The 25,669-nt window shown below is 46.3% G+C and overlaps 1 protein-coding gene across 2 annotated transcripts in view; it reads left to right on the plus strand.

Moving 5' to 3' along the window:
• The window catches only part of LOC119276049 (nicotinamide adenine dinucleotide transporter 2, mitochondrial-like), a 51,997-nt gene that overhangs the window by 18,006 nt on the left and 8,322 nt on the right, over window positions 1-25,669 (plus strand). For both annotated transcript variants that reach the window (XM_037557012.1, XM_037557013.1), the window contains 2 exons: window positions 1,732-1,780; window positions 8,828-8,940. In XM_037557012.1, coding sequence (XP_037412909.1) covers window positions 1,732-1,780; window positions 8,828-8,940 — 162 coding nt within the window. The remainder of the gene's footprint in view (window positions 1-1,731; window positions 1,781-8,827; window positions 8,941-25,669) is intronic.

The raw sequence follows: 25,669 nt of genomic DNA on the forward strand, positions 1-25,669 counted from the left end.
CTCATCTTGTGGCTGGTGGCTTTGAGCAGGAGCATGATCATGGCTAAGACAAGATATTTGCTCATGTGGCCCACATGACCACTGTTCACACCCTTCTTGCCAGAACTTATGTTCACCATTGGTGTGTCTCTCCGCTTGATGTCAAGAATGCCTTCTCAGTGGTGAGTTCCGTGAGCAGATCCACACGCGGCCACCACTTGGGCACTCTGTTATTGACGGCATGGTATGCCATCTTTGTCCCTCTCTAAATGGCTTTAAGCAAGCGCCTTGTGCCTGGTTTGAGTGCTTGGCCTCACTGGTCAATGCTATTATTTTCTGGCCAGTGATGATCACGGTCCTGTGCTCTTTGTCCACTATTTGTCTCGTGGTTGAACTCTTCTCTATACCGATGACATGATCATCACTGGTGATGACCCCGAGTACATTATCTTTGTGAAGGCTCGTCTTAGAGCACATTTTCTAATCTTGGTCCTCTTACTTCCTTGGGATATAGGTTTCTTCACCTCAGATGGCCTCTTTTTCTCCACTAATAAGTATTGAGGATCTTTTTGCTCGTCCTGCTCTTCCTGGTGAGAGCACTGTTGACTTTTATGGATCTTAGAGTCCACCTCTGAGCTTCTAATGACGAGCCTCTATCTGATCTGATGCGTTATCATCTTGTTAGGAGTCTTGTCTATATAGCTGCCACTGGCCCAGTTTTCTCCTATCATGTTCACATTTTAAGTCAGTTCGTCTCTGCTCCTAGTCGGTTCACTACTGTCACCTCCTTTCTGTTCTATAATGTCTTCAATCTGTCGCTGTCTATTCATTCCATGTTCCAGTTCGTTACAAATTTTGGCCTATTTGGATGCTACCTGGGGCCGTAATCCTTCGAATTGTTTTCCCCCCTTTTGCTTATTGTGTTTTTCTGGAAGACGAGGAAACAAACTATAGTTTCCCATTCATGTAGAGCGGTTGAGTTGCGAGCTATGGCTCTTTCGACAACAAAGGTGACTTGGCTAGGGTGATTGTTTGACGATTTTGGTGTTCCTGTCACTGCGCCAACGGTGTAATATCCCAGTTGTATGAGGGGTTTTCTCCATATGATTATATACTCCTGGGAGTATATATATGTAGGATATATAGGAAAATGATTATATTCTCCTGGGAGTATGTACTCCCGCTCTTCATATACCACACAGATGATACCACTATACCTTATTATTATTTTTAATATTCTTTATTAATGATTACTAGATACCTCAAAGTTAGTTTTGTGATTTTTTTTTCATTTGGGTGCATGTATATTTTTTATATGCACAAACTGCTTTTTTGTACGTACAAATGGTATATTACGCAAACTATGGGCCTAGATGATATTTTGTTTATAAAATTTGTATCAAGGTACTTAGAATAATTAATAAGGTATATTGAGAATGAAAAAGAGGTATAAAACATTTGATTATGAGGTATATTGAACGTGTAAGTACATACTCCTAGGAGTACAGAAAATTAGTATATGTACTCCTGGGAGTATGTACTCCCGCTCTTCATATACCATATAGATAATACCACCATACCTTATTATTTCTAATATACCTTATTAATGATTACTATATACCTCAATTCAAAGCTTGAATGGTCGAGTAATCATGAATCTGCGAGATGGAAAACTCGCACAATCTTTTGTCCGTAGTTCACTTTTTTGCTATACTTTCATCAACCTTCAATGTCTTTTTTTCTTTTCTGCAGGTTACATTTTCAGTTTATAATTACGTGAGGGGTCTTCTTCGATCTCAAGGTTATCCAACCGTACTTTACGCATCGGTCTTATTATGTGTGTAACATGTTACTAGTAGTGGACAAAACTGTCATTTTTGTAGGTGGATAGTTGTGATTGAGTGTTATACTGGCATTATGTTTATTTTGTACATCTACAATTTTATTTTCAGTTATTGAAGCATTCAAATGAACATCACCATCTTGATATGCTTTTGTTTTTTTATTTGTAGCACTAAACCATGTTTAATTGGCAATGTCGATGAAAATCTGATATCTGTTTGTTCATGAAATCTCCTTTTGTGATACCATCAAAACGCTTCAGCTAGGAAAAATGTGTTTTTTTATAAGAGTAAGGTCATACTATCTTTCATATTTAATTCGTGGCTTTTTGAGTGAAGGCGTATTTATTTCTAGAGTCCGATGCTTCTTTACAAGAATATATTTCAGCGTTATGTGATTAACTGTAATGGGCATGGCAATTTATTTCATGTAGCTTGAATGTGGTTGGCCTTGTTACCCCTGAGACCCCATATGCCCTTCCCCATTTGAAGCTTAACTTTCCTTCTTCTGGATTGAGTTTCTTCTTGAGCACCAGGTCGCCCACTGTGCTTGTTCTCTATTGTGACTTTGTGCGTTTCTTCTTGAGCACAAGGTCGCCCAGTGTGCTCCACGTTCTCCACTGTGACTTTGTGCTCGTCGTTGTCTAGGATGTTGGCAGTGCGTATTGATTTGAGCTTCAACTCTTCTGGTGTGATAGCCTCTTCTCCCAATAACAGTTTGAATGGGGTGAAGCGTATTGGTCAAGTCTCCATAGTCCTGGTGGATTGTAGTAACTTTTGTAGCTCTTCTACTCATCGTCCCTTCTCTAAATCATTGAAACATGTTTTCAGTCCTGTCAAAATGGTTATTTTTGCCCTTTCCACAATGCCATTTGCTATTGGATTGCCCATTAATGCAGAGCATAGCTTGATGCCTGGGTTCTCACAAATGTTTCGAATGACCTGCAGTCAAGTTGTCTAGCATTGTCTACTATGATGTCGCTTGGGACTTCAGATCCGCAAATGATGAACTTCGACACAAATTTCTGGACAACGACTATTGCTTTCTTAACTAGAGGCACAACTACGTATTTCGCCTCTCCGGGGGCTATGCTCGGTCGTCCGGTTAGATCCATTTCACATCTTGTGATGGGCCAAGTTGGTGGAATCGGTTGTAGCTCATGAGCTGTTTTGTTTGCATCTCATGCCATCCATTGGCATGTAGACATCTCTTGACAAATTCCTGGGTGCCTGACAGGGTTGTCTGCCAATAGAATGGTGGCATGCCTTGGCACCAAGTGTGACCCATAGAGGCCTTCTTGAATGTCCTTTATGAGTTCTTCACCTTCCTCTTTTGGCTTTACTTCCTCCAAGTATTTTCATATTTTTTGAGCACCAATCTTCTTGCTTAGTTGTAAGCAAATTGATTTTTAGAATTCCTTTTGTCGAAGGGTTGTGGACCTCCTCATAAAATGCACCTTCTGGGATGTTGGTTCTAGATCTTGCTTGCAAGTGAGCATATTCGCATCAGGTTATTGATGCCGTAGAATGTTTCGTACAGTTATTCTCCAAAGTGTTTGTGCATTCCCCTTGATAAAGCTAGGTACCATTTCATTTTTTTGGGTCCTTTGTTTGATAGTTCTTGTCTTTGTGGTTGGTGATGAGTTGAGAGTGAGTTTTGACCAACGCCATGTTGCTCATGCTGCTTTTAATTTGCTCAGGCCCAACAATAGTGCATAGTTTTTATGCCGTCCTCTTATCGTCACCGTACCGATGATATAAAGTTGTGGCGCCCCTTCAGTCCAAGTCATCGGTCTCGCAATATGTAGGTGCTGTAGCCAATGTTTAGTATGGAGGTTGTAGGGTGGGGCACTCGCTGGACGCAAGGCTCGTCGCCGTTTAGGCGCCTTGATCAGTAGAGGGGTGACAAGGATCCTGGGAATGGAGACGTTGGCCATAGGTGTTAGGAAGTCGACGGCCGAGACCTCACTGACTCGGTAAGCTTCGGAGGAGAAGGAAACAGAACAGACGTTCGGCGCAACCCAAGAGAGCTAGCCCGAGACTGGTCTGACTCTAGCCATGTAACCCTTATTTGACCAAGTATATATAGCAAGGCAAGTCATTTTCCCACCCATCTCTTTCTTTTACCTGTCCGCCGCCAGGCCAAGAGACTTGTAACCCAAGAGATATAGATCTCCTCGGCGACCTTCTCGATCCATGGTGTGCACCACATCAATGCAAACACCGGAGGCAGGAGTAGGGTCTTAATTCCTCCCGGAGGGCCTGAACCTGGGTAAATCCTTCACCCTGTGCCTCACCATCTCGATCCGCCGTAAGCTTCCCTATTGAACAAAACGTCGTCCCTTGACGGTGTTGCCTGTACTAAATACCGATATTCGGCGCACCAAGTAGGGGCGAAGCACGCAAATCTAACTTACCAGATCGAGATGGCCTCCGCAACCATGATCTGCAGTTCCATGACGAACCAAGATCTTACCCTTGGCATCCTCTACTTCGTCTCAAAGAAGGCAGATGCATGGATCCTTCCCACCCCTTTCCGTAAGGGGCAGGCCTTTAGCTTCGAGGGCGTGGACTTCGTCACCGGGGTCCTTGGGTCGTGCTCTGTGGTCTCCACTCGGCCGCCTTGCTTGCCCCTTAAGAATCTGTGCCAAAGAAGGCCCTGGGCTGACCATGGGCTGGCGTGAGAAGTCTTCATGATGGGCCTGATCCTCGACGCTGTCTGTCAACCCTCATAACGGAGCAAAACCTTGCGGGCGCACAACTCGAGGAATGCGCCTCCACTTCTCCGTCGAGCAGTAGGAACTCAAGCGCCAGAAGGACAAGTTCGCCGCCCGACGCCTCAAACGCCTCCAAGAGCCACGTGACCACACTCTTCATGTCAACAACTAGTTCGGTCTCCCGAAGAAGAGGAGTCCTCGTCTTCCTCTCCGGTCTGGAACCTCGTCATGGTTACGATAGCGGCCAACGCAATTGAGATCCTGGAAGGAGTCCCAGGACATGAGAAGTTGCATTAGATCCGGGTCTAGCTCGAGGAAGCCGCCGCCTCGCACGCAGTGATCTCCATGGCGCGGGCTCGATTGGTTCCAATACCAAGAGCTCAAGGGGCCCTCAAGCTTTCGGCTCTTTGGCCCATCATCCTGGAGCCTCGGCGAAGTCCAGATTCGACCATTTCAAGGACTTACCAGGGCATGCTGCCTTGCCCTCATCACGCTACCCTGAGATCAAAAGTTGGACAAGCGACCGACCTTTGGTCCGGCAGCTTCACCGTGGAGTACATGGTGCATGGGGGAGCGGACAACGAAAACGCTTCCATGGCAAGGGAAAATGCTGCCACGACTGCGAATCTGGCTTCAACCGGAAGCCCTGCAATGGCAGTAACTCCTACTTGAGTGACTACATCGAGGGCGCGGTATGTCTGATCATGAGTGCAAGTATAGTCCTGTGCGGCATGCTGTCGATCGTGGGATGGCGCGGTCCAGTAGGAGAGCATGCATCCTGCAAGAATAAAAGGGAGAAACGCAGCATTAACTACGCTACACAAAAACTCTTGTGTCTCCTCTGTTCTTTGTTTTTGACTGAGAGAGAGAGAGGAAGGTTTTTCAAAGTGTTGACATCATGGAGAGCTTGGTTTGCTTCCTCCACACGATGAGCCTCTTATTGGCGATGCACTATGCACTCTTCTTGTAGGCGACACTTCATGTTGACGATGTTGATATTCTTCTTGGCGAAGTTGTGGTGCCCAATCCTCTTAGACGCGTTTTTCATGAGCTTCTTGTTCACGACGTTCATAGTCGAGTATGGGGTTTCGAAGTCCATTGCCCCTATGAGGAGGTGGCGCTTGGTCTTCATGGTGGGATGTCGTCGAGCCCGGTGTGAATAGCGCTGGAAGGTATCTCAAAGCATGGGTACTTGATCGCCGTCTTGAAGAAGGCGAATATCATGAAGACTTGTGGTTGTTGAACATGACCTGGATGCTCTCCATTTGCCCTTCCATCGTGGCGTGAGGTAGTCCTTGTTGCGAGCTTCGAATTCGCGCATCTCTGCACGGAAGTCGGTGGCGAGGTTGTTGATGCGCTCATGCAAGATGGCATTCACATCATTCATAGCTTGTTTTAAGCTGAAGTGGTGCGTCTTGGTGACATAGTTGTTTGCATCCTCTTGGTTGCCGTAGACCGGGCGAGATGTACCGTCCCTATCCGTAATGACACTCAGCAAGGTGTAAGTAGAGACGGAAAAGAACAATACCAAATTTACCTCTTTTGATGTTGGTGAAGGATCAAGCGATCTCACAGCTGACAATGTGAAATGAGTGCACTTGGTAATGAATCTTGTCCAACCTCACACCTACACACAAAGGCACGACTTAGTGGAGCTCAGAAGGGGTTAGTGGCACGACTCAAGCAGTTTGGAGTTCAAGATGTTGTAGAAGTTGGAAGCGAACCGCAATGAACTCAAAATGCTATGCAAGTGATTACAAATGTAAGGATAGATGTATTTTAGGGATTTGGAGACCTTGTATTCATCTGCGAATTCCGTCAGTACCAGGAAACTGACCATGGAAAGGGCTTCGTGTCATATGCTAGCCTGACTTGGGATTTCGAATTCCGTCAGTACCGGCAAACTAGCCACGGAAAGGGCTTCATGTCCATTTGCTGGGCCCTTGACTAAAGGTTGACTTTCGGGGCCCTCTGGTCCTCAGAACTAGATCCCTGTCAGCTCCGGGCGCCTCGTCATTCTCTTGGCTCCACTCGGGGGCACCTTCCGCGATCCTTTCCTCTAGGGCCTGTCGTACCTAGCTGGGCTGGTGTGGATCCTGGTGGGGCTTGGACATTCAAATTGTTGGATAAAAGCCAAGAGTGAGAACCCATAAATGATGATTGCATCAACTGGAGGTGGATATGGTTCCATTATAGCACAACAATCTAACTCCTTGTCATTGTTTTCAAGGCGTCCCTAAGGCGTCAGGGCGCCCTCCAATCTCAAGGCATCGAGCTTGCCTTTGACAGCCACAGAGGTGTCCGCTTTGGAGCTTGAGGCGTCGCTTAGACGTGCAAGGCGCCGCCTTGGGCGAAATTAGACACCAGTCAGAGCAGGCAACGGGAAATAGCTCTCGAGTGGAAACATGGAGCTCGCGCGGGAAACTGAAGGGGGGAGGGGAGGGGACAGGGAAACAGAGGTGAAATCACACGCACAAGTTGCGAAGGAGGGGAGAAAGAGAGAATCTGACCAGTCCACACCAAACGCTTGCGGAGAAAGGGCTTTCTCCTCTCTCATGGATGTCGGTGACTGGGGTTTGAAGAACCTCCACCAACGGCTTCGATCTGCACCGCCAGCAACAAGGTATGGATGGATTCCGTCCTCTCTTCTTTCCCCTCGTCTAACTTTTCCCCGCCCTCCTCTGCTCTCCTCTCTAGGCGGCCGCCGGCGACCAGATCCGCCAGCTTCCTCTCCGGTTGCTGCTCCCTGTCTGTCTATCTTCTTCCCCTCCTCTCCCCCCCCCCCGCTTCAGTCCCCTCCCTCCCGATGCTGCGGCCTTAGCGCCTTAAAAACATTGCTCCTTGTTGTATTAACTACAGGTAACCTCAGAGCCATACAATAAAATAGCAGAACATGACTAATCATAGCAAACATTCTTCACAGCAACATGTTCCACAGGACAACACCATGTTATTGCACCAATCTTAAATGCACCTAACCTCAGAGCCATACAATAAAATAGCAGAACATGACTAATCATAGCAAACATTCTTCACAGCAACATGTTCCACAGGACAACACCATGTTATTGCACCAATCTTAAATGCACCTAACTTCATCAGACCTAACAGCGATTGAATTTCACATGAAATAGGGATTCTTTGACATTCATATAGGACATCTCCAAACGAGGGAGTAGTTTGGGCGATGCCCATGCAGATGAAAGGAAGATACTGAGAGTTGAAGTTGAATTGATTTTGTACTGTGGAATGGAAGAAAATTTTATCTGTACACAGTTGTACTGTATTAGGATTCGCCTTTCTCTCTTTTTTCCCACTTGGACTTTTAGATTGAACACCTGATATACATTCAATCTGCAAGAAAGATGTTCCATCTTTTTTACTGAGCTGATAAATTATCAGGTCAAATGTATATCTTAATCCTGGTTAGCAACATTAAAGATTGTCACTACCAGGTGCCAAGTTGTACTTACTGGTTTTTGCTACTAGTGGCCTTGATAATTTTAAAGTATTTGGTTCCTTGTCCTTGCATGAAATTCGTAATGTCTTCCTGATTCAGTGCCTTTTGCATGCAAAATGTGTTTATTTAACCATTCGGTTATGGAGACCTATTTATTATCCTCTGCTACAAGAGCCAAAATGGTTTTTACCTTGTTTTCACTTGCACCATGCACCACACTTAGCAGTTTTAACTCATCTATTCACCATTTTTTTCTTAACAATTTACTTAGAAAAAGCACAAGCTGATATTAGCACACATATCACTAGCAATCAAGCTCAAGCACACATATATCACTACAGCTATCACCTAGCTAGCTGAAGCAATTTAACAACATTTGAACATGCGTATTCAGTCGGTTGAGACAATTTGATTCATTCAAGCCAGGGGCAAATTAGGCATTTCATAGGTGCTATTTCTCCTCCCAACATGTGGAGTTAACTTAGTGACTGTTTTCTAGCGAATTCTGGTATTTTTGTAATGGTACTTGGCAAATTGTGTTTTTCAGAGTGTAACGTAACATCACATTGCCGAGGAGAAAATTTGGCATAAATATTACCCACGTGGTGTTGTTTTTGTCTGCAGATGTATTTTTGTTATGATAAATTAACGGTGGTTTTTTTAACCCACAGTAGTGGATTTGTTAAACAAGAATTTAATTTGTACTGATTGTTGACAGCATACCATGTTAAATATTAAACATTAGCCATGTTCTATTTTTGTTGATGCAGATAATAGAACAACGAACATACTCGGGTGTCACCTCCTGACTATTCTTGTTCATTCTGCAGATGATAAAAATGGCGAATTGTCCATACAGGAAAATATTTTAGCTGCTTCCTCTGCAGGGATTGCAACAGCTGTTGCAACTAATCCATTATGGGTTGTGAAGACTAGACTACAAGTATGTATACTACATTGTTATGCTTGTCTTTATTTCAGAAGGCCCAGTTTATTTTTGTAACAGAGGCACATATCGATTCTGTAGATTTATGGTGTTGCAAATTGCTTCCAAACTTGTATCTTATATACTCCCACCTTTTGGGTTTAGAAGGCCTCTTACCAAAATCAGATATGTTGCTAATGCAAATTCCATTACCCTTGCCATCCTGTCCCCACATTACTCGCTAGACCATTTACTCATTGGTTGATGTGCAGAGTTTAATACGAGCACTAACTGTGCTATGAGTAGTGCTACATGTCCGATGATTTCTCATCAGATCTTTGTCCGACGGTAGCCAATCACCAAGGGATCACATCGCTACTTGAAAAACAAGCATAGGATCACGTTGCCGTACACAGATCAGATGTAAATCATCATATGCAAAACAATTCCTTTGTCCTATTGGCCGTGCATGGGCAGAGTTAAAGGGGGGAAATTAGGTGGGAGATTATAGCGAGCATTTTAGGACGTGGTTAATAAAAAAGATTGAAATGTTAATGACTGTCTTGGTATGGGTTTTCTTTGTGAGGGGCCTTGTAAACCCAAAAGGATGGAGTATGATATCATTAAGATCATGCAAGACTGATTTTATACCTTGGCTTGCATTAGGGTTTTTTTACGCTGTGTTTGGGTGTGAACAGTCGAATCGAAGCCGGATGGATGAAGTGGCGCCAAGCTTCTGGCCTTCTCTGTGATAAGAGAGTGCCACAAAAGCTAAAAGGCAAGTTCTACAGGACGACGGTTCGACCCGCAATGCTGTATGGCGCTGAGTGTTGGCCGACCAAAAGGCGACATGTTCAACAGTTAGGTGACGCGGAGATGCGTATGTTGAGATGGATGTGTGGCCACATGAGGAAGGATTGAGTCCGGAATGATGATATACGAGATAGAGTTGGGGTAGCATCAATTGAAGAGAAGCTTGTCCAACATCGTCTGAGATGGTTTGGGCATATTCAACGCAGGCCTCCAGAAGTTCCAGTGCATAGCAGACGGCTAAAGTGTGCGGAGAATGTCAAGAGAGGTCGGGGTACACTGAATTTGACATGGGAGGAGTCCGTTAAGAGAGACCTGAAGGATTAGAGTATCACCAAAGAACTAACTATGGACAGGGGTGCGTGGAAGCTTGCTATCCATGTGCCAGAGCCATGAGTTGGTCGCAAGATCTTATGGGTTTCACCTCTAGCCTACCCCAACTTGTTTGGGACTAAAGGCTTTGTTGTTGGTGTTTGGATGTCTGTATTGGAGGCCTCCATCAATTGGTTTCATTTCCAGTTCAGCCATGAAACTGTAATGGACATGAATACGAATTCGGTTGTTTGGGTGTTAACTGAATTGGCTCACGGAATCATATCGAGGTTTCAGTACGGAATCATGTTTGGATGGCAAACTATGGAATTGCATAGCAACATATGTATGTGCATCAAAACAATTTTGTTTACAATGTGTGACTATAATTGGATGATTACATAGGATTTCTTTTACCAAATTTAACAACACAATAGTTCAGATAGCTTCAAGTTAAACATGACATAGTTCCAAATTTGACAAAACAATAGATAGGTTCAGGTTCAACCTTGCGGCGCGCTGGATTGTTTAGCCCTATGACATTTCAATTGAAAATCACGCGGTTGCAATTATCCATTAACTATATGGCAAACACACTTGGAAGTGTTCCATAAAGGCGAAACATAAGCACGCAGACTTTGACGGAAACATAGTACTGACGAAAGAACAACAACTGAACCTGAAGAACAGAGATACAGAACAGGGCTTGTTCCTGTCGAGCTAGAGCTTCTTGAGATACAGAAGAGGGCTGGTTCCCCGACAACACGCTACGCCATGCGGGCAGCCGGCCCTTGGTCCTCCTGGCAGCTGGCCCCTGGTCTTCCGGGCAGCCGGCGTGCGCTTCACAGGAGGTGCGGAGCTGGATAGCCGGAAGGAGCCCAACAGCGCATGAACCACATCGATCTCAGCAGTATTCAGTGGCTCCTTGAATATCAATGAACCAGTGCATCACCTCCCCCCTTGGAGGTTCTGGAGGGGATGCAACAACGGGCTTGAGCTCAGATGGGACCTGGTGGCGTGGGGCCAGGGCCAGGGAGGACAGGATCGAACTGTGGCAAGGAGAGGACGGGATGGCGGCGGAGGAGGAAGGGAAGGGACGAGGACGGGACGGCGGCGGAGGAGGAAGGGAAGGGACGGCCTGTCGAAGATACCTGCATTGCCATGGTTGATCTAGCTGGGCGCCGCCGTCGACTGCCTCGCTGTGTTCTCTTCTGTCCTCGTTTCCTCCCCTTTTCTCTGTTCGTGGTCGTGGGACGAAACATATCATCCTTAACCGGTATGTTTTGCAGAAGAGCCAATTTGACCGAAATCGGAGCGAGAGGGCTCCGAATCGCTGGGATGATAGTTTGCCTGCGAGCTGTAATGCCTGTGTATTCGTTACAGTTTCGGTGTGATGTTTCAGAGTACATCCGAACACATGTATTGAGAGCAACCCAATACCAAATCCAATTCGACAGCCCAATACAGACATCCAAACACAGCGTTAGCATAAATGGTGCTTGTATTAATGTTGATCAAGGTGCATAATTGTCTAACAACTAATTCAACTAAATCCTAGCCCCAGACACAAGATATTTAGCAAGGTTAGTCTCAACCTTGTAAGGGATGATGCTATCCATCGGGGTGTCGCATGTTGGCATCGTCTTCACATGAATCCAGGGGCATACATATGGTGATCCCAAATTTGAGTTGTAAAACCTGATATTTTCTTCTACCAAACCAGAAGAGAACACAATGTACAATACACACACAACTTAGGATGTTGACCAATCTAGCAAAGATCAGTTGTATTACTTGGATGCTTATTATTGAAACTAAGGAAGTGTTTGGTTAGGGCGCTGTTAACACAAATGATAATGTAATGAGGTTCCAGCGTGTTGTGTCTCTATTGAGACTATTGCTCATTTTGTTTGGTTCTCTCCGGTAATGGTAACAGTCTAACAATGACAAGGCAAGCAGTCAAAGAGGTGAGAAAAGGCACTTTAAGGGGTGCCACCGTGTGATTCTCCTCCTCTATTGCTGAGATAACCCAGAGCTGAGAAGGACCATGTGTGGCGAGCCATCCATAGTCGAACGATCTCCAATGACACACACAGCCGGAGGCGAGATTATCAGCGGTGTGGCAATAGTGGCATGGTGCATGCGGGGAGTGGAGTGCTATTGATCAACCATATCAGGCGATGGCCAATGCTCGAAGCTGCTCGAAGAATGACTATGTACCCCAGTTAGCATCGTTGTGAAAGATATGTCGAGCAAGCCCAGAAAAAAAGGGGAGCAAGAATGACATTGCCATGTACCGGGTTACACCAGCGGGCCGGAAGTCGACCCGCCAGGCCGGATATTTGCCGATCAGGCCATGATGCGGCCCATGCCAGCTTTCTGGCTGGCGGGCTCCTCAGGGCATGGCTATCTACTTGGGGATCAAGCGTGGCTATCTCGGAGATCACGGGGTATCTCCACAACATGGGCTCATGTAAACCTAGGCCTTGTCCCCTATATAAGTGAGGCCTAGGGATAGACATCTAATCTAGTCTCAATACACCTATGTAATCATTGTACTCCAAACCTCAATCAATCTAGCAGGAGTGTAGGGCATTACCTCCACCGTAAGGGCCTGAACTTGGGTAATTGCTTCGTGTGCACTCTCAGCTAAATTTCCATCCCGCGCTTCCATCCTGGACTGGTAGCTCGATGACGCAATGGTTTATCTCACCCTTCTCCGGAACCCCATGGCGGTCGTGTGGATCTGCACGACAACATCAACCTTAGGTCAGATCAACCGACGGCTGAGTGGTTCAACACCGCCAGGGCCATGATCAAGGCAGCAGTGGTGCAGCACGACATGTCAACCCAGACGCGCAACCGACTAGCGATCAGCTCTGAGCTGCGCACAAACGCCAATTCTTCGCTCCCAATCGCATCCGACCTGCAGCTCAAGCTCGTTAGGCCGCTCGTCACCATTCCATCTGACCCTCATGGTTCAAGACCGACTCGTAAGTCGGCCGATGCGTGGGATACCATCCAAGCCCTTCGCGCTGGCAGAGCACCACGGTACCGGTGGGACCCAAAGGTCCTTAAGTTGGGCGGCATTCATCAACCTGGCATACTTTATCAAAGATGTCCTCAAGCACCCTTTCTCGCCAAAATTCCAGGTGCGGGACACCGACAAATATATGAGCGACTCCAAGTCGGACAACTGGCTGGCCGACTACCTCACAGTCGTCAACCAAGCCAGAGGAGACGAACTGAATGCACTTTGCTATGTCCGTAGCCAATTCTATCTACGAGTGCCAGGTTTTCTAGGATGCGTTCATGACAAATTTTGAAGGCACCTACCAGATGTCATGCAGTGCCTATGACCTCACTTATTGCATTCAAGAGCCTTAGGATACGATCCGCTGGTTCATCTCGTGGTGGCTCAATAAGAGAAACTCTCTGGACGATGTTTCCAATGAGCAGGCTATTCAGGCCTTCAAATTCGGGGCCAGGAGATGTATGTGCGAGCTCATGGAAATCGCCAATGACTTCGTGGCCGACGAAGAGTCCGTGTGAGCTGGCAGGAAAAATCGCCGCGGCCGAGTACAACACCCCGATGTAAAGGAAGCGGCCCTGGAAACAAGTAGTGGCGCATGTGGAATCTGAAGGGGAAAACCCCAAGAAAAACCTATGATGAGATAATGGATGGCCTTGCAGCTACCACACCTACCTGGGCTACCAGACGACACACACAAGCCGACAATGCAACTTCAACGACCAGTTGGTCGCCGAAAAACCCAACAAGCAACGACGACCTCGAGAACAGTGCCCCCAAGGGTGGCAGTCATCCCGAGAAGGTCTTCCCCCTGGACATAAAGAAGGTGATGGGGTCTTTTGCGGCCTCGAATCCTAGCGGGTCTAAAAGATCACACAGTGCAAGGCAATGTGCTAGTGCCTGACGTCCCCCAATACCTCGACTGGTCCTACCGTGCGATTCTGTTTGACCAGTCCAACCTTCCGGACTACATATTCCTCACCTAGGGAGATTCACCTTGGTGCTCGACTTGGTCATGGGGGTTGCCAGCTGTCCAAGGTCCTGATGGAAGACGACATCAACATATTCTACATCGAGACGCTGGAAAAGATGGGCATATCTCATGCCTGCGGCCGACCTCCATCCATTTCCACGACATCGTGCCAGGGAAGTGTGCCTAGCCATTGGGATGGATCTCCTTGGAAGTTGTTTTTGTCACTCTCAAACTTTCGAGCCGTGACACTATCTTTTGAGGTCATCCCTTTCAGGAGCGCCTATCATGCCCTCCTCGGCCGATGAACGCACGCGAAATTCATGGCAATCTTGCCTATCATGCCCTCCTCGGCCGACCAACGCACACGAAATTCATGGCAATCCCATGTTACGTGTACTTAAAGCTGAAGGTGTCAGGCTCCAACCGGGTAATTATGGTCAGCGGCAACTTCAAGTGCGCACATGAGTGCATGGTGGCCAATGTCGACCTAGCCGAAGCCGAGCTCGCCAAAATCCAGAAGACGGCGGATCTTGAGGCCCTCTCGCCGAGCAAGAAGGTCAAGTGACCTCTGCTTTCCAGCTAGGCCAGGACACCCAGAAGGTCAAGCTGACCGTTGAGATCAACGTCGACCTGAGCAACACATAGGAAAGTGCTCTCATCAATTTTCTCCGTGAGAACCGAGACATCTTTGCATGGCAGCCTGCTGACATGCCTAGTGTATCGGCAAAAAATGTCAAGCACTCATTGCACGTCTTGAAGAGCGCCCGACCCGTGAAGCAAGCCCCGCGTTGATTCGCACCAGAAAGGTGTAAAACTATTGGAGAAGAGCTAGCCTGGCTCTTGGCAGCCGGTTTCATTCGAGAAGTTTCCCACTTGGACTGGCTGGCAAACCCAATCCTCGTCCGGAAGAAAAACTACACGTGGCGCATGTGCGTCTGACTACACCGACCCCAACAAGGCATGCCACAAGGATCCGTTTCTGCTCCCCTGCATCGACCAGGTGATCGATTCCATTGTGGGGTGTGAGTGTCTATGCTTTCGGGATACCTACTCGGGATATCACTAGATCCGGATGAAAGAATTTGACCAGGAGAGGACCTCCTTCATCATGCCTTTTGGGCCCTTCTGCTACATCATGATGCCCTTCGGACTCAAGAACGTTGGCGCAACATACCAGTGCACCATGCAGAAGTGCCTCGACGAGTAGATCAACGTCAACGTCGAGGCCTATGTCAACGACGTGGTGGTCAAGTCAAGGTTTGTAGGACAGCCACCTGTCCGACCTCGCGAAGACGTTTGCTAAACTGCGCCAATTCCGGATGAAGCTAACCCCGGACAAATGCCCGTTCGAGGTTCCTTGGGGCAAGCCTCTCGGCTTCATCGTCTCCCAGTGCGACATCGAGCCCAAACCCTGACCAAATGGCGGCGATCTCCAAGCTCGGCAAACCCAAGAAGCTGAGGGACGTCTAGAAGTTGGCAGGTTGCAACCCTAAGCCGCTTCATTTCCTAGCTCGGCGAAAAGGCCTTGCTGTTGTATGGTCTCCTTCAGAATTCGGACTAATTCGTCAGGATAGATGAGGCCCAGTCGGCACTGGACAACCTCAAGCGGCTGCTGTGAAGCAACCAATTTTGGCCGCTCCAAGAACTCACGAATCCATGCTTTTATATATCTGTGCTATTACATAGATTGTAAGTGTGGTGCTCGTGGTTTAATGCGAGGAGGAAGGCCGAGCTTAGAAGGTCCAACACCTGATGTATTACGTCAGTGAGGTGTTGTCCCCATCGGAGTCTCATTAGATCTACTATGAAAAGATCACCAATGGGGTGCTCATGGCGGCTCGGAAGCTGCTACACTACCTCCAGGCTCACCCGATCACTATGGTCAGCCACACACCCCTGGCCGACATCATCAACAATAGAAACGCCATGGGCCTGGTCGCCAATTGGCGCATCGAGCTCCTTCCCTTCAAGATCACTTACCAGTCTTGCAAGGTGATAAAGTCACAGGCCCTGTCCGACTTCCTAGTTTAGTGGACCAAGTCGGTCGACCTTGAGCACTGGTTTCTTGACGGATCCATGATGCTCCCGAGGTCTGGGCGTGGTCTGGAAACTTTTTTTTGTTGCCATTTTTTAGCCCAAAAGGTCCTGAATATGCATTTTTCTTATAATTATTTATCTGTTTGGCAAAATGTTTGAAAACTTTCTGATGTAGGGCGGAACCCTAGGGGCCGATCTTTCACGTTTGGAGAGGATCCCTACGAGGAACACGAAGAACGCGCCGAAGAACACGAGGGAAATCACGGGGGAAGACAAGAGAAACACTCAACCGACACGAATATGATCACACAAGTGCTAGATCATCGAGGCACAAAGTAACACGAGATCCAAAGTTAACAAGGGACGATACAAGAGTAACCGTTCTTCTCCGTGAGGAGGTCTTGATTGTCTTCTCCGGATGGAGGCCTTGAATCCGGATGGATCTTCTCCGAAGAGGTGCGGTCCCTCACGAGGAGTAGATCCGGTACGGATGAGCAATGCTCTATCTCAAATGAGCTAAACCAATGCTAACCCTAATACGAAGAAGCTAGGAGACAAGTATATATAGTCCAAGGGGTAAGTGGGAGGTACATGGGGTGAAATCCCTCACACTGCGCGCAGGCAGGCCGGTAGTACCGGTCTTGGGGGCGGTTGTACCGCTAGGAGCTCAGGTGCTGCTTCCTGGAGGTGTTCTCGGAGGGGATTAGCGGTAGTACCGGTTGTTGGGGCGGTAGTACCGGTCTTGTGGCAGTTACCGGTATAAACCGGGGCGATACCGGCCTTGTACCGGTTTGATTATAGAAGGTTGACCGGTAGTGGACCGGTAGTACCGGTGGACCGGTAGTTGACCGGTAGTACCTCTATCTCTGCGCTGGAAAAATCCTTCTCCATGCTCTTGATGTTCATCTTGCATCGTAGCTTCTCCTTGGTTGCTTTCTTGGTACCTAATCACACAAAGCATCTCCGTTTGAGGTAGTAGCCATGTCTCAAGTGGTTCAAAGGGAAGTTCAACAAGGAGAGAGTTAACCTCGGATTGAATAGCACGTGCTCGAGCTCTTGTCATGGGTCCACTTGGAGCTTGAGTAGTCGAAGTAGTGTCCATGGGGATGACCGTAGGATGCTCCGCATCATCTCCCCTCCCTTGGGAAAGATCCGACTTCGGATCGAAATCCTCATCACCATGGTACCGGGAGAGATCGTTGACGTTGAAGATGTCGCTCACGGAGTACTTGTCGCGTGGGATGTCGATCTTGTAGGCGCTGTTGTTGTAGCGTGCTAGCACCTTGAATGGTCCATCGGCTCGAGGTAGAAGTTTGGACTTGTGTTCGTTGGGGAAGCGGTCCTTACGAAGGTGTAGCCACACGAGATCGCCAATGTTGAAGATCATGGGTTGCTTGTTGACGTTGAGCTTGGTCGCGAGTCGTTGTACTTGGCGCTCGATGGTGTGCCTTGTATCTTCGTGCATCTTCTTGAGGTAGCTTGCTCGTGCAGTCGCGTCCATGTTGGTGCGCTCTTGTAGTGGTAGAGGAAGAATGTCCAATGGGGACAACGGGTTGAAGCCGTAGACGACCTCGAAAGGAGACTTGCCGGTAGCCGAATGTCTTGCATGGTTGTAGGCGTACTCGGCGATGGGTAGACACGCCTCCCACTCCTTGATGTTCTTCTTGATCAACACGCGAAGTAGAGTAGAGAGTGTACGGTTCGTCACCTTCGTTTGGCCGTCGGTTTGAGGATGGTAAGCGGATGAGAACAAGAGCTTGATTCCGAGCTTGGCGCATAGCGTCTTCCAAAAGTAACTCAAGAACTTGACGTCGCGGTCGGAGACAATTGTCTTTGGTACTCCATGGAGGCGCAAGATTTCCCTACAAAAGAGATTTGCAATGTGTGAAGCATCATCTATCTTGTTGCAAGGAATGAAATGTGCCATCCTAGAAAATCGGTCCAACACAACAAACACGGACTCCTTTCCATTTCGAGTTCTAGGCAAACCAAGTACAAAATCCATGCTAATGTCTTCCCAAGGTTGATAAGGAATAGGAAGAGGCATGTAAAGACCATGTGATTGAGCTTTGGACTTAGCGTTGCGACATGTAGAGCATCGGTTGGAGAAGCGTGAGACGTCACGGAACATCTTGGGCCAAAAGTAGTTCTTGGAGAGCGTGGCGAATGTCTTGTCGCGTCCAAAATGTCCCATGAGTCCGCCTCCATGAGCCTCTTGCAAAAGGAGCAAACGAAGATAAGACTCGGGAATGCATAGTTTGTTAGCTCTCATAAGATAACCATCCTTGATGTAATATTGTTCCCAAGATGTATGCGTCAAACATTTAGCATAAGGAGTAGCAAAAGATGGATCATTAGCATACAAGTCTTTTATGTGCTCAAAGCCAATAACATTCAACTCAAGTTTAGTGACAAGCGTGCATATGCGTGAAAGTGCATCCGCAACTACATTTTCCTTACCCTTAATGTACTTGATCACATAGGGGAAAGATTCAATAAATTCACTCCATTTGGCATGACGCTTGTTCAACTTAGTTGACCTTTTAAGTACTTAAGCGTTTCATGATCTGTATGTATGACAAACTCATGAGGTCTAAGATAATGTTCCCAAACATGTATCACACGCACTAAAGCATACAATTCTTTGTCATAGATGGGATAGTTAAGTTGAGCACCGGAGAGTTTTTCACTAAAATATGCAATAGCTCGTTTTTCTTGCATCAAAACTCCGCCAATTTCGGTACCACTTGCATCGCAATGAACCTCAAAAGTTTTGTCAAAGTTGGGTAAAGCAAGAATCGGAGCATGAGTAAGCAAAGACTTGAGCTCATCAAAAGCGGTGGATTGCAAAGATCCCCAAACAAAAGGAGCATTCTTCTTACTCAAGGCATGCAAAAAAGCGGCAATAGTGCTAAAATCTTTCACAAAGCGATGATAAAAACCTGCAAGGCCAAGAAAGCTACGCACTTGTTGCAAATTGGTGGGTTTTTTTTTTCCAACCGGGCTCACAACCCCTTTCCATTAATTTTGCAATCAACGGAAATACATCAGTCTTTATCCAAGTTCATCGCCGAACTCAAAACAGATATAAACCTACTTTTGCGTGAAATGAGACTGAAAAGGGGGGAGCGAGTTGGCGCATCACCAGGAAACCCACCGCGTGATGATCCTGGAACGGACCACCAGCCATGGGACGAAAACCTGATGACACTTACCAGCCATCTGCTCAGAAATACAAAGTACCAAAACAACCATCAGACTCCGATGACTAGGCGAAACAGTCGCAATACAGATCACCAGCGGGCATCAGACCCCAGTGGGAAGCGAGAGTAGAAGCCGCGCAGACGCTGATCGCATCTAGCCAATCTGCAAACCATCTCTGTCTCTCAAGAGCAGCCTGTCTCGAGGGAAGGATCTGTCCGTCAGTGCCGCAGCAGCATGTGCCAATCTCTTCACACCTGCCTGGAGCTTCACCCTGTCCTCTTCCTTCAGCAAACCTGCCCAATACATCATAAAAGAGCATGCCGTGAAAACAGCCTCCAGAGGGGATCGAACGACATGCTTATCAAACGTAACTTTATTACGAAGAATCCAAATCCCCCAACATATCGCAGCAATAATCATCATATATAAATGCTTCCCACCCGGAAAGAATTTATAAAGCCAGGCAAAGCTTTGCCAAAGGGATCGAGGGCAGCAAGATGCTCCTGCTGTCATACCTAGCGTCCCCCAAACTGAGCGAGCGAGCGAGCACGAGAAAAACAAATGGTTTGCCGTTTCAACATTAGTACAGAAGGAGCAACTGGGATTTCCAGGCCATTTTCTGGCACGCATGTTATCACGAGTAAGGATGGCATTTTGAAATAGTTGCCAAAGGAAAATCTTGATCTTTAGCGGGATAGGTGCTTTCCACACCATTTTATAATTAGGACCTGACAGGTTTCTCTCCAGCCACTCGTACAAGGATTTAGTGGTGAATTTTCCTTTGCCACCAAGGGACCAAGAAATCTTATCTGGGGATTCATTCAATGTCAGCTTTTTAGCTTCCACAATCATCCAAGCCCATTGATCACCCAGCGCCCCTACTAATCTGCGTCTGAAGCCAATTTCATAGTTATTCGCAGCCCAGGATGCAACAGTGCAATCCTGATCTTGGCAGATGCTGAACAAGTCAGGGAAATGATCTTTCAACACAATGTTATCGATCCACGGGTCATACCAGACCCTAGTAAGGTTCCCACTCTCAATGTTAACTTTTCTACCAGCCATATATGAATCTTTGACTTTCATAATGGCTTTCCAGCAGGGGGAGTCCGAGAAGCGACTCCGGATGTTAGCTACTGTTTTGTTCTTGAAGTATCTAGCTCGCACAATGCGTTGCCATAAACCATCACTCGTTTCCAGTTTCCACCACCACTTAACGAGCAGGGCAATATTTTGCTTATGCAGATCTTTAATACCTAAGCCCCCAATCTTCTTAGATCTGCAAACTCTTGTCCATTTAACCATATGATAACCATGTTTCTTATTCTTTCTCCTCCAAAAGAACCGCCTGCGATGTTTATCCATCTTCTCAATAAAAGTTTTATTAAAAAGAAACATCGACATGAGAAAAGATGGGATCCCATCCAAACTGGACCCCAGTAAGGTCAGTCTGCCCCCAGATGATGCCGCGTAAGCAACCCAGGCATCGAGCTTTTTGATCATTTTACCATCAAGGAAGTCCAGATCAATATTCCTGAGAGTAGAATATGTAACAGGGACTCCCAGATATTTCATAGGCAGAGCCCCCACCTGGCATCCAAACATGTTCGCATAGATTAAGTCCGTGTCATTATCACCCCCAATACTGAAAATTTCGCTTTTTTCAAAGTTGATCTTAAGACCTGACATAAGCTCAAATAAATACAACAAGAGTTTGATGTTGACAGCCTTGTCAACATCATGTTCAAAGCACAGCACCGTATCATCAGCATATTGCAAGATGCCCACCCCATCCTCAACTAGCTCAGCAGCTAAACCTTTGATCAGGCCATTCTTCTGAGCTGCCAGCACCATTTTAGTCAGGCATTCTGCTGCTAAATTGAACAAGAAGGGGGAGTGAGGATCCCCCTGTCTCACCCCCTTAGCACTTTGAATATAAGGCCCCACCTCATCATTTATCTTGACACTTACCGTGCCATTTTTTAGGATCTGAGAAATCCATCCACACCACTTGGGATTAAACCCGCGCTTTTCATGACAATCAAGCAAAAAATCCCAGTTTACTTTGTCATAAGCCTTCTCAAAATCAAGCTTGAGAACTATTCCAACTTGTTTTTTGACATTAGTATAGTGCATAATCTCATGTAAAGATAGAATACCATCCACAATATGCCTCCCTTTAATGAAAGCATTCTGCTGGATACTAAACAATTTATGAGCATATCTGCTAGCCCTAATATCCATGGTTTTGGTGATCAGCTTATATGGGCAGCGCAGCAGACAAATGGGCCTATACTGTTGGATTCTACTTGCATTGCTTGACTTAGGTAGCAAGGTAATGATACCATAGTTAAGTCTTTGCACATCTAACTTGTCAGCATGAAACCACTCAAATAAGCAGAACAGATCCTGAGCTACAACATCCCAGCAATGCTGGTAGAATTCAACAGGGATGTCATCAGGTCCGGGGGCACGGTTAGACCTCATCTCAAATAGAGCATGCTTAATCTCCTCCAAAGAAAAAGGTCGAGTCAAATCTTCGTTCTCCTCCAAGGAAATCAGCTCATCCTGGGACCATAAAGTTGCATCTATCTGGCAGATATTGCCAGGAGCCGGTCCAAATAGGTCTCTGTAATACTCAGTAGCATGTGCAAGTAGGTTTTTAGTCCCTTCCACAACAGCGGACCCACATTCCAATGAAACCATGACATTTTTCCTACGACGACCATTAGCCACTTTATGAAAAAAGTCAGTGTTATTGTCCCATCTGATGCCAATGGAGTTCTTCCTCAACATACATATTGTTGAGCTCCACTAAAATATCCAACTTCCTCTTATATGCATCCCCGCACAACCCCTCATCTTCCTCCAATCTCTCGAGCTCCTGAAGCTCGAGCTTGATAATATTTTTTCTGATCCTATTTTGCCCAAACAGATTGGATCCCCAACCTTTGAAAAATTTCTTAATCCTTTTCAATTTAATGTTTAAGATGTCAATAGGGTTTACAGTGTAAACCAGCCTAGACCAGATTTCAGTAACCAAAGGGAGGAAATCTGGGTTCTTAAGCCATGCATTATCAAACCTAAAGCACCTATTGCCTGGTGCTCTGGATGGGGCTCTCCCACCATCCAACACCAAAGGATTGTGGTCAGACTTGTCCTTTACCAGTTTATGCACATTAGCAAGAGGGTATAAATCTTCCCAATCATGGGACATAAGGACCCTATCAAGTTTTTCCAAAGTAGGGTTATCTTGCTTGTTGGACCAAGTGTAACGACCACCAGCCATATGAATCTCCCTCAACCCAAGTAAGTGAATAACAGAGTTGAACACATCCGAAAAATGGGACAGGGGCGTCTTTTTGTTTTTCTCTCCACTATGTCGAATGATATTAAAATCACCACCGACCAAATATGGCATACTGACCCTATGGCACATAGCTGAAAGTTCAGCAATGAATTCAGGCTTCTGCTCATCATGCGCAGCGCCATACACAATCATCAAGGCCCAATGACAGTTTTTGTTCTTATCGAACAAGTTCAACTGCAGTATGAATTTACCACACACAATAGTAATGATATCAAAGCTACCCTTCTTGATACCACAGAGGATACCTCCGGATTTCCCCCTCGAAGGTGCCCATTCCCATCGAAACCTATCACAGGGGTCAATCTTTCTAAAAAAGGCAGAGTCATAGGATTCTTTCATAGTCTCTTGCAGCCCAATGAAGTCAAGATTGTTGCCATTAATCATGTCAACAATACAGGTGGACATACCTTTTTTATCCACACTCCTACAGTTCCAAAAAACCCCTTTCATTTATATCGATCAGGTTTATCCCTCACTCTGGTAGGTCTGCCAGGATCCATGGCAGCCCTACCCACATCCTTTTTTTGCTGACTTCTAGTCATGGGTCTGCTGGGCTTATTAGGAGAAAATGCCACAACCATTTTCTTGTATGGATATTTCTTCTTCCTTTTTTTAGACTGAACCAGGGTAAAAGGTTCTTCTACCTCTCTATTATCGTCGTCCCAATCTAAGGATAAAGGCACATCGTTTCCTAAACCATCATTGATGGTAATATTCTGGGGATTAGAATTTAAATTCTTTTTTTGTAACATATTTCCAGAAATCTCTAATTCCCGCAAGATGTCAATAGTATCAAAATCATCATCAGGGATTTGCACTCCCATCAAGGACGCACGCAATATAATAGCAGTATCAGACAAAGCAGAGAACTGATTTTTAGAATTGGGCATGGTCGTACCTTCCAAGTTGCGCTTCCTCATTCTGTTGGCAGCCACGTCACCCACATTCTCCAACTTCTGTTTCTGCCTGCGCGTAGCCTCCTCCTCACAAGTCATGCTGTCATGAATCGGTGACCCAGATGGATACTCAACTGTATAAGTGCTACAGTTCTCTCCTCCTTCCACAGACCCTTCCTCTAGAGGCATGATATGAGGCAGGGATGGCCACACCACATAGTCTGATAGGGGAGGAAATGTGTTTCCATAAGCATTCACATCATGATAAGCAAACAGAGGTGAGGGTGGAACATGAGTAATTATCCCCCAAGCACCTTTATGCATATTGATCTCATTACCAGGAGATGTAATCAATTCATCCACCTCCAGATCGCCAGACTGAGAACCACAGATAGATAGTTTTTCATCTGCATGTTCTCTTGCCATAGTTTCAATCAGCAGTTCTGTATTGTTATCCTCCTCGCTTTCCTCCTCTTCTTCACTTTCAGCTACCGCAGGCAGCCTCTGCATACCCTTATCATAATTCTGGGAGGAGAAGTTTCCACCCACAGAAGCACTCGTATCCCCCTGACCCACAGAAGAAGCAGGATATGAGTCCATCCTAGCTTTCTTGGGGAAAGATTGGGATGAACTATTGTCAACAGCAGTAGAGGATTGGCCTTTCTCAGCACCCATAGTCACAGCTTTCTCAACCTCAAAGAAAAAATCATATATTTGCTCCCCCAGCATACCCTCCGCTGAGGGTGGAATTTTCTCAATTTCTCTACACCCAAGAAGGATTCTAGCATATTCAGGTTTATGAATAGTGGACTCATCCACTTCCAACGTGACCCCAACCAGAGCTCCAACATATGCAATATGTTCCATGCATCTTTTCTCAATAGGGATGTTGCGAACCCTAACCCAGGCTTTTTCCATGATACCTTTTGCTCCAATTGAAGCAGTCCAAGGAGTAATACAAACAACAATGGCCCCTTCTTTTAAAGGCAAGCGTTTCCCATAACAGCATGCTCTCTCAACTTCACTGGCATTAGGGAATCGCATCACATACCTACCAGGGCCAATAGAACGTGCAGTGCAGCGCCATTTCTTTTTGCCAGGTTTCTTAGCGAAGATGGCATTGAATTCCTGCTCAATATCCTTCACAGTAGCCTCCCCCTCAACTATAGTGATGACCACGTTGTTAGTTTTTTCAACGTTCTGTTTAGCAGCACACAAATCAGGAATATAGAAGAACCCTTGCCCAGGGGACTGGAAACCACACATGAATGGAATGCATTCCCAAGGTCTCAAAACCTGGCATAACTGAGCCATATGACCTAATTTGTTGCATCTCTCACAACGAATAGTAGGGCAGCGAGGAGCAAAATGACCTGGAAGGGAGCAGTTGATGCAGATCTCAGTGTTTTTCAGTGCAAATTGGTGGGTTGGGGCCAAGTTTTAATTGCTTCAATTTTAGATTCATCAACATGGACACCCTTGGAAGAGACAACGAAACCCAAGAAAACTAGCTTGTCAACACCAAACGTGCACTTTTCATGTTGGCAAAAAGACGTTCCTTGCGAAGCGTTTGCAAAACAGCCCTAACATGCTTTAGATGCTCTTTCATGGATTTGCTAAAAACAAAAATGTCATCAAAGTAAACCACAACAAACACTCCAATATAAGAGCGAAGCACAAAATGCATAAGATCCATGAAAGTTCTGGGAGCTTCCGATAAACCCATAGGCATAACCAACCACTCGTACAAGCCAAATTTGGTTTTAAAAGCAGTTTTTCATTCATCACCTTCTTGTATGCTGATTTGATAATAGCCACTTTTAAAATCAATTTTTGAGAAAATTGTGGCACCGCTAAGTTCATCAAGCATATCATCTAAGCGAGGAATGGGATGCCTATAGCGAACGGTAATTGCATTTATGGGTCTACAATCGGAGCACATGCGAAAACTACCATCTTGCTTGGGCACAAGTATAATGGGAACGGCACAAGGGCTTAAGCTTTCACGTACATGACGTTGTCGATTAGTTGTTGTACTTGCCGTTGGATCTCCTTAGTTTCTTCGGGGTTGACACGGTATGTAGCTTTGTTTGGTAGGGGCGCTCCGGGGATGA

The sequence above is a fragment of the Triticum dicoccoides genome, chromosome 3B (genome assembly GCF_002162155.2).
Source record: "Triticum dicoccoides isolate Atlit2015 ecotype Zavitan chromosome 3B, WEW_v2.0, whole genome shotgun sequence".
Classification (NCBI taxonomy): domain Eukaryota; kingdom Viridiplantae; phylum Streptophyta; class Magnoliopsida; order Poales; family Poaceae; genus Triticum; species Triticum dicoccoides.